The sequence below is a fragment of the Frieseomelitta varia genome, unplaced genomic scaffold (assembly GCF_011392965.1).
Source record: "Frieseomelitta varia isolate USP_RPSP 00005682 unplaced genomic scaffold, Fvar_1.2 scaffold_1894, whole genome shotgun sequence".
NCBI lineage: Eukaryota > Metazoa > Arthropoda > Insecta > Hymenoptera > Apidae > Frieseomelitta > Frieseomelitta varia.
The window spans coordinates 1-9,516 of NW_025109632.1; the positions used below are offsets into that span (position 1 = coordinate 1).

General features: G+C 35.5%; 1 protein-coding gene across 1 annotated transcript; it reads right to left on the bottom strand.

Annotated features, from left to right (window-relative positions):
- Positions 1 to 40: 40 nt before the first annotated feature.
- On the bottom strand, positions 41 to 7,671 carry LOC122539063 (the record flags this gene model as incomplete). The annotated part of the gene is made up of 11 exons (XM_043673660.1): positions 5,837 to 7,671; positions 3,634 to 4,034; positions 3,229 to 3,392; positions 2,839 to 2,965; positions 2,443 to 2,595; positions 1,758 to 2,226; positions 1,254 to 1,570; positions 934 to 1,039; positions 658 to 760; positions 373 to 561; positions 41 to 205 (listed from the first exon to the last, which is right to left on the bottom strand). Coding segments are annotated over exons 2-11 (2,067 nt in total), but the record flags the coding sequence as incomplete, so codon positions are not given.
- Positions 7,672 to 9,516: the final 1,845 nt, after the last annotated feature.

A 9,516-nucleotide genomic window follows, 5' to 3' on the forward strand; every position in this document is an offset into this window, starting at 1 on the left:
AAAAAAAAAAAAAAAAAAAAAAAGGAAAAAGAAAGAAAAGAAATGGAATATTCAAATTGTTCTTATTTAATTCGAATCTTGATAACTGATAATATTCTACGGAAAAAATGTGTAACTTTCTTACCGTTGCCAATACATCCATAGTTTTGCTTTTTAGCTCGAACGTACCCTGCGTTGGTAGTTCTTTTAATTGCACAAAGTCACCCTGCAATATGATATATAAATGCGATACAACAGAAAGCACATTGCTCGCATCATACACACAGATAATTATAGATAATTGCAGATAATTACAGATAAACACGCCCCCGGTATTTTTATCCATGTGAGTACTTACATATTCATTCGTTAATTTCACATATGTATACTCACATTGTATCTTGCACGTGGGTCTTTAAAGAAATTATGACGCGTCAGATTTCCCGTGCTAGTTCGTAAACATGGTTTCAAAGACGATACGCTCCCTAGTTGAAGCAAGTCTGGCTTTTCTACTTCTGGCCCACCAAATTCTTGCAGTTGTTGCAACCAACAACATAACATTGTCTCGATACCCTCATCCACCTATATATCCATATATATATATATATATATTGGCGTCAACTTTGTTTCTCGTGAAAATTTTCTTTCTAAATTTGACGTTGTACATTTCCAACTTACCCTTCTGGAATCTACTTGAGGCACTTGAGGAAATACAAAGTCTGAGGTGGTTAAAATGATCTTATACGGGCCTTTGGACATTCTCTTCTTAAGTAACTTTTTTCTACGAGACGACAATTGAAAAGAATATTTCGATTAATACCTAGCCGTAGACAGCTATATTTATGATATTTGCTATAACATTGATGACTGGTAATCATCACTCGATTAAAATCCTATCTTTAACACGGAGAAAATACGTTACTCTATAATTCGTTATACTCTATAATTCGTTACCTAATCAAGACTGCGATCGATATCGCGAAAACGGTTAATAAGAGCGACCCCAGGACGATAGTGACAACATGTGCGATACGAAACGTTGATTCGTTGGAAGCAGTCCCTGCAAATAAGAATATCTTTTATGAAATTTATCCAAATCGATTGATCCAATTAGACGGTTTAACATATTTTATTGTATTTTTTGACATCTTTTTTCCAACATCTTTTCTACCAAGGGAAATGGATCTCAGTTTTTTATCAACGTACTTGCGCCGCAAGCATACAATATAACCGTGCACGACTAACTGATTGATTTCTGTTGCAACATTGATTACCCGTGCAAACGATAAAAGGAATCCCGTTGACGTCGATGTTGCACCTTGGAAAATCAGCGTCGTTCGTATTGTGAAACGCTATCGCGTTTGTCGATAACTTTCGAACAAATAATTTTTCACTTCCTTCCACCGTGATCATTATAGGTTTCCAGACGTCAACACGCCAATCAAGCATAACATACGTGTAAATTTTGTTATTGAACGCATTTATACTAGAATTGTCGTTTGTTAAGATGTTAAGGGTTTCGTTCAGACGGTCCATCAACGTTGGCACTATATACCTCTCTACGCCCTCGAATATTTTCTCTACGTCGTATCTGTAGAAGAATATAGCATACGCTTTTGGTTTATCATTTATCTTTTTTTTTTTATTTGGTTGTATACACTATGTATATATATACACGTACATAATGTTACATGCACATGTACGTGTAAGTTTCATAAGTAGCAGAAGGTACGTAGCGGCAATAGAAAGTTAGTATAAAACGTACTAATTGATCGTACCTGTAATCAAGAGGTGTTATCGTCATCAATCTTTCTAGAAAAGTAGAGCTCAAGTTTCTCGGTGGAAGGAACCGATGAGTTATTTTCGATTTATTCCGTAATCGTTGCAATATTTGTTTCTCTTCCGCTTTTTCTATTTCTTCCGCTTCTTCCACATTTTCCACTTCTTCTGCCGAGTCTGTTGCTATTGTGCTGTTATCATCGTCGTGAAAAATCATTTCGTTGGATACGTTTGTAGCAGAGGGATTGGAAGATGATAAAGTTGTAAGCGAAACGTTGGGCTTTGCTGAATCGAAATAAGAGATCGAAGTGTTTCTGGTTGGTAGAAAGAGATCGTCGTCTTTCGTGTGAACAATAACGGTCATAGAGTTCCACATAGAGTTAGAGGATTGCTGTACGATGTCTATCTCGGAGAGGACACGAGTTATTAATCCATCTTCGTCGGATGTTGGTAGACACAACACGGTAACTGCGTGCAATCAAAAATGAAGTTATGAAATTATAAATACTATACGTAAACACATTTTAATCGCATTTTATGCGTTTGCACGCGGTATATATATATATCCAACTACTACGTCTAAAGGTATTTTAAAAGGTATTTTATCGAGGTAAGTCAGAAGAACAAAAGTGGGAAAAGAAACGTTGTTGAACGATTGTAACGAAGAAGTCCAAAAAAACTCACCTCTGCGAGAAACGTTGTAAATAGTGCGAAGAATTTTTCGAATTTGTTGGAAAGAAGCTCGATGTGGTAATAGCACCCGTCGTCGTACCACAATTCCTATACTTTGCAAAGAGTTCAATAATGCTCTTTCAAGACTCATCCATGGTTCGCGATCTGTAACGTCGTGTATATTTACTCGTCCATGGCCATCCATAGCCATCCATAGCCATTAGCCATCCATATTAGTCCTGGTATGATGTATCGTACTTAAGCACTTATACCTGATGTAAGTACATACGTATACGATACTTACGTTCGAACGCTTCTCTCTGCATTTCTGTCCACTGTTCTTTTCCACGCTCTTTCACACGATAATAGGGAACGATAAGAGGGAAAAAGTAAAAAAGAAATATTTACCTGTTCCTATTATCGCTACAGTTTTCCATTGCAAGTGTATCAACATTTCTGCAAGGGCTTTTGCTATCGTAGGTAACGATGGTGACAGCCTAACGATCGATGAAAGTTGCTTTTCCTCCAAGTCTTTCTGAAACGACCGCGATCGCATTCGTTACACGTCGGACAAAACATACAAACAACACACGTTGGAGTACATCAGATATTGCATGTACATATGTACATAGTACATGGAAAGTTGTGAATGAAAAATTCATAGTACGTGGTTACACATAGACGAGTGTTTGCATAGACGAGTATGTGCGTACGTACACACGCACGTATGTGTATGGATACATATGGATCTGTGTGTGCGTGCGTGCGCACGCGCGCGCGTGTGTTTAATTTGCTTACCAAAGGACAAGTCCATGTGAACAACGGCATGTTCCAAAGATGTGCAAGCTTAACTGTAATTTCGCACATCGGTGAGTCAAGAACAGCTACAAGAGCTTTTGCCCTTCTTTCACCAAGTACACGTAACAGAGCATCAAGGCCTCGAGTTTTCGTTTCGCACGACACTGAAGAAAGAATATTCATTCATGGTCATGCATACATACATACACATAGTAGCAATAGCAGTAGCAATATCAAGATTGGGAGTACATAATAGATGATAGTGAATACAGTAGGAATAAGTAGTAGTAGTAGTAGTAGCAGTAGTAGCAGTAGTAGCAATAGTAGCAATAGTAGCAATAGTAGCAGCAGCCGGTTTGCGAATAAAAAATTTCCGAATGGAACAACGCAACGATGAGTACTTACGTGATAAAGGTATAACGGTGATTTGTACGTCAAAGTTAAATCGATCAAAATAGTCTTGAATATCCGTACCCATGCTAGTGGTATTCGTCTGATGGTTGCAATGTTCTCTTAAGAAGAGCATTACTTCCGACTTGCCTCCATGTACATTTTGCTCGATCGCATCCGAAAAATAAGAAACACATGGAACTTGTTCGCCATTCGAAGAAAGCAAACATCCAGGCAGGATCATGATCGAGATCCACGACCAAAGCCGGCGAGAAGAATTCCCGGCCATGGGCCTGTAACTACTCTGTTTATCGTTTTCGCTCCGTAGCTTATTTGCTGTTCACCTTTCCCCTCAGCTGCTGGTCTATTGACCCGTATCTATTTGTCTCTGTATTCGTCTTCTTTTAGTATCTTCACTGTATGCAGAATAAAATGATCATTTAGATTAGAAAATCGAGATTCGAAGCCGCGACCAAGTCATAGGTATCTACCGTTATGCTATCGTATCTCTTACTCTCTCACTTAACAAAAGATCAAAACCAATAGAGAAATCTTTTTTTTTTTTATTAATTATTATCTTCTTCCTTTTCTTCATAGCGATGTGTTTTTGCTTACGATGAAAACACATTTCATTCTTATAGGTACAGATTTTAACCGTTGAGGAAAAAAAACCGTTAATACGTGCGATAAAATACATTGATCATTGGTACGAAATTCTCTTAATTTTCTTCAGATTACAAAAAGAATAAGAGAGAGAGAGAGAGAGAGAGAGAGAGAGAGAGAGGGAGAGAGGGAAAGAGAGAGGGAGAGAGAGAGAGAGAGAGAGAGAGAATTTTATCTATTTATGGTAAATTATCGCGGAACAGGACAGGATGTGGTAAGCTACAACAATTAGAGCGTGCACAATCTTTTCGTACAAAAAGGCGTACAATTTAATTACGGTAGATTAATTTGCTGTAAACATTTTCCACTACATTTAATACTTACTGATGCTAAAAATATTTACAAACGATCTTGTATGGTTGCTGTTACGCATTTCCTATAATTATTACTGTACTCGTGTAATAATCGCAAGTGGGACTAGCATCGATAAAGCAATTACGTTTCCATCCGTACTAACGATTTGGAACCAAGGATTCCAAAATCTAATTCTACGTGATAACATTATAGAGTGTATCGTATAATTTGTTCTGCGGCGAATAACAATTGCGTTACAATCGAACATTCACAAGTGTATTAGTGTCAGTTTTGGAGTAATTAGTAATGGAATAGTTAATAATTGTAGAATGATTGTAGATACTTTTTAACGTAAAAGCGTTTTACACGTTTTCGATTAAGAAGAGTAACTTCCGTATATAGAGTAAAATTTATCGAAGAACGAAAACCAGTTTGTCATAAAATTCGGTAGTTCAAAGCAAAATTGCAGAAGCTAATAAACTCATATTTGAACAAGAAGTACAAATCGATATGTCGATAGGTACGGTCACGTATTTACTTACAACCACATACATTTTACATCCGAAATTTTATCTTACCGTTTTTCTTTCCGTGATGAGGATCTCTTTTTCTGTTTGCGTATATACCAAAAGGGGATGCGCGAGTCTAAAAATATTTTAAAAATACGCATATCGCGAACCAAGAACCAAGAACAAAGTTAATTAATTATATTTGAAAATTTGGTTTTATTCTCAGCGGCACAGAGACCAAATAGAGTACGTGTTTGAAACGACAATTCGTTCTGTCCGAGCAAGAACCGCAAACGTTTCAGTCGGCCCGAACGCCTCAGCGTCCGGTATCGAACTAAGTTGAGTTCCACCCTTCTACACATGCCCGAAGTGACGTTATCACGAGGTCGCGAGAACGTTCGTCCCGAGTCCCGAGTCCGGAGTCCCGGGATACGAATTCAGCTAGCGAAGCTGCCTGCACCATTTCCTGCATCAGTCTTGCGTCTCTCGGCCCTCGTCAACGTTTCTATCAACCGAGTCGTCTCATCTTTACGAAACATTATCATCTTTTCGACTCGTCACAATGATCAATGAAATTTGTCTCTATAATTATTTCATTCGTACTCGCAACTAAGAATTTCCACATGTCAGTCGTAACGCCAAATTTACTGAAACTGTTTTATCGCAAAAAATGCCAATTGCAAATTTTCTTTCAATTATCCTCTCTCAATAGTCAATAATCATGTCTATCTCGGTCTCGATTAACTACATACCTATCTCGTACTTGCTTTTCGTACATCCTCCGTCCAAAACAGCATGTCAAAAATTGCTTAGCGATCTTCTTGCGACAGCAGTTTTAATCTTTCGGCTACTCCTGTTTAGTACACCAATATTATTCTGTTCAAGCACAACGCTTTTGATATTTAAGGAATGTTTTCGCCAATCTACTGTAAGAGTGATTAAAATTCTAATTCAAGTTCTTGTATTTGATATTTGTCTTTTCATCGGAACAGTCGTTTCTAGGCTTATACGGTCTCGGTTTACATCTCCGTCTCTATCTTGAAATTCATCTTTTTAATTCTATTTTCTGCATAATATTTCCTAGATTTCAAAGATTTGTTTTGATAAGCTTCGTGATTCGGAGGCATTTTATCTCTTAGGATTACGTCACCAGTGTAGCCGTCTATCAATTTACAAGAAAATTTAAACATTAATATACAATATTCACTGTAATTTACATATCTACGCCACTTTCACGATTGTTATTGTACAATTTATTTTAGAATGCTCGGCTGAAGGTAAAAGGCAGCTTTACTTTGCTACTGTTAGAAAATTTTCTTAGTCCCATAATGAGAATTTAGTGGCTGTCAACTGAATGTTTTTCAGTTTTTGACGCAGTTGGCTTTAACCAAGAAGAGGCAGTAGTCCAGTCTGGATCTTATTGTAAAATGAACTTTACTCTTGTAAATTGTAAGTAGTCTAGATGGATCCGCTTCTCATCATGTAGATACATTATGACATTGATTTAATACATTGAAGTCAGTCATACAATCTGCGGTCAGTCATACATGTCACGTTAGTGTTATTCGAATTTTTGATTCTGGTCCACACGGATGCTTAGGATATCTCATAAACTCCGAGTTACCTAATCTTGTTTCGCCCAATTTAATTGACATTATAGCTGGGGATTTGTTTTTGCTGTTGAAAATCATAAATTTCGTTTTATTTATATGAGATGTCAAGTCCGATTCGCATTAGGTCAGAGATGATAATATTCGATTGTCTGCGTGGCATCTTGGGCGTCGTTTCTAGTAGCGCATATAGCGAAGTTATTGCCATATTGTAAATGTTAATGTTAACATATGATTAAATATGCCGATTATGAATAATAGATGAATACATTGTCCCGTGCAATTCTGACGTTATCGGTGCATATTTATTATTATTACTTTCGATGCTCTCTCTTCAGTCAACCGGATGCTCGAGTCAATGCTGAAATAAACTTTTCAGTGGTTAATTCGGCAATAAATAAATTTTTCGAGAAAATCCCGAATGGTTTAATTTGTTAATGAGTACGTCAATTTGATATTTAACAATTTTGTTGACGTGGAGTGTTTCTCGTGGTTATTTGTTTGTGCGAAGCATGCTATCTATCGTACATCTGTTTCTCCTAAAATCAGACTAATACGTAAATCCTTTGGAAATTCAGTCTTTTTAGTAACTCGTACATGCATGAAGCTATTGCAACGTAAAGGTTTAAGTATTACCTTGCTTTTGTGTCATTCTTCTGAGAACAGATTGTCCTCACAGATGCTAATTAAAATATATAGAAGGATTAGTTTCCAAATGATTCCAGGGACTTTGATCATTCGAATTCATGTTTGAAAAGATCTCCTTGAGTGCAGCGTTCAACTTTTGTAGAAAGTCTGCTCTGTCCAGAAATGAGCCTGCTCGGCTTGAATCTAGCTGCGTATTTGTTAAATAGACAGATGGAACGTACATATCTTGTTAATGTAGTCATCATAATCTTCTGGACTTTGTTCGTTGATGGATATGTTTGTAATTTACTTGCTTTTCACGCTAATAATATTTGTGTGCTATATATATATATATATATACATTTCAAAGATGCTATCGACTACATTCACAAATAAATTCTCAAATTCCAATGTAGTTTGCACAAAATTAAACACAATTTAAAAGAATGTTTCGATCAAATTTCAAATTACAAAATTAATATATTTTTTAAAAGTATCAGTACATTTTAGATGGAAAATACAATGAAATCTTACAATCTCAAATGGACGACGTAATTTCAAGCGTCTCGATTAGTTTTTTCTGCAAATTAGTGCAGTGCTTTGATTTGTAACGACCGTTACCTCTGCAGATCTTCAAATTAGCGCCATCTACGTTTGATCAATGGTTCCGCCGAAAGGTGCGTTTCCGAAAAATCGACGGAGCCAACTTTGTGAAACTCTTAGACATAAGAAAATTTATAAATTGTTATTACATTTTATTGTTACTATGGAGATGTTTGGTAAATGTTAGAGATGTATATATAATTACCATCATAGAAATTGTTATTCATTCGTCAGCCAGCATTTACAGAAAACAGTTCAGTTAATTTACTTTATACTTTTGTCATTTTAATAATATTTAATATAGTTTATAAAATGTTAATACGGAGTTATTATTTAAATTTGTGATTGAGATTAATTATCTTTATCGTACCTACAGATTTACAGCGACTGCTACCTCCGCAGAATTGATATCAGCGTCATCTATGTTCACTAAATCGTTCCGCCGAAAAGTATGTTCCCGATAAACCGACATCGCTAACTTAAGAATGGAAAATAATCATGAACAAACAATAACTGGAAACTTACTAGGTAAAAATGTGCCTATGAACAGTGTCTCTCTCTTAAGGCAATTATCTCGTCACATCAAATTATTTTCCAGTGGTATATTTGAAACGACAGTCAACTATCATTATAAAAGTTTTATAAACAATTGTATAATTCTATTATTATTGCATAATTTTATAATATAACAGTTGTATAATTTTACCATTATAGAAGTTTTATAAATAGTTGTATAATTTTATTATTTTATAACACTCGATTCTTCAGAAATAAAATTCAAATTTCAAATTTTTGTTCTTAGTAATTAAAGGAAGTGCTTAAAAGATATAGATATTCATGTCAGAATTAGTACTAATCTCTGTTCGGAGAGAAACATCATAATTGTCTATATCTAACATAATTATCTACTTATTTTAATTATCATTTAAACTATAGTGACTTATATGTAGAATATATTTTGATATTTCAATTTATTTTTTTTTTTATCTTCTGATCTTGTTTTTTGCGAGATATGACATTAATATGTGACGTTTAATTGCAATATTTTCTTCAAGCACAAGTTTTTGCTGCTTCGTCAAAGACATCTTGAGAAGAATTGTTCGCTATATATAATTTCGCTCAGAATTGGGTATTATTCTTCGAACAAAATTTTATACGAAATATTTACTGAAATAACATAAAGAAAAACAGTCAGAAGTCCTTTTTTCACAATTTTGGTTTATTTAATAAATTTGCTTTTAGTAGAATTTTTTGTTCAAATATTTTGTCGATTAATCTGTTTTACTTTAGGCAAGTTTGTTATCGTTGCAAATAAAAACAAACATATTGAGAAGAATGGCTCCCTGTAGCATTTCGCTGCACGCTTATCTCGGCGTCAGTATAAACACATCGCACCACTCTGCTATCCTTGCAGCTCTTCTCTCAATAGCTGACAATCCTTTGCCATTCACGCGGGCATTCTCGCCGGCATCTTCTTGCTACTGTTAGTGGTTCCTGTCCTGTTGACGCTTGACCTGTTATTTTTATCGAGGAAAAAGAGAAAAAGTTAATTATTCAAAGTTTTAAATACACAGTTGACATAACTAACAGTA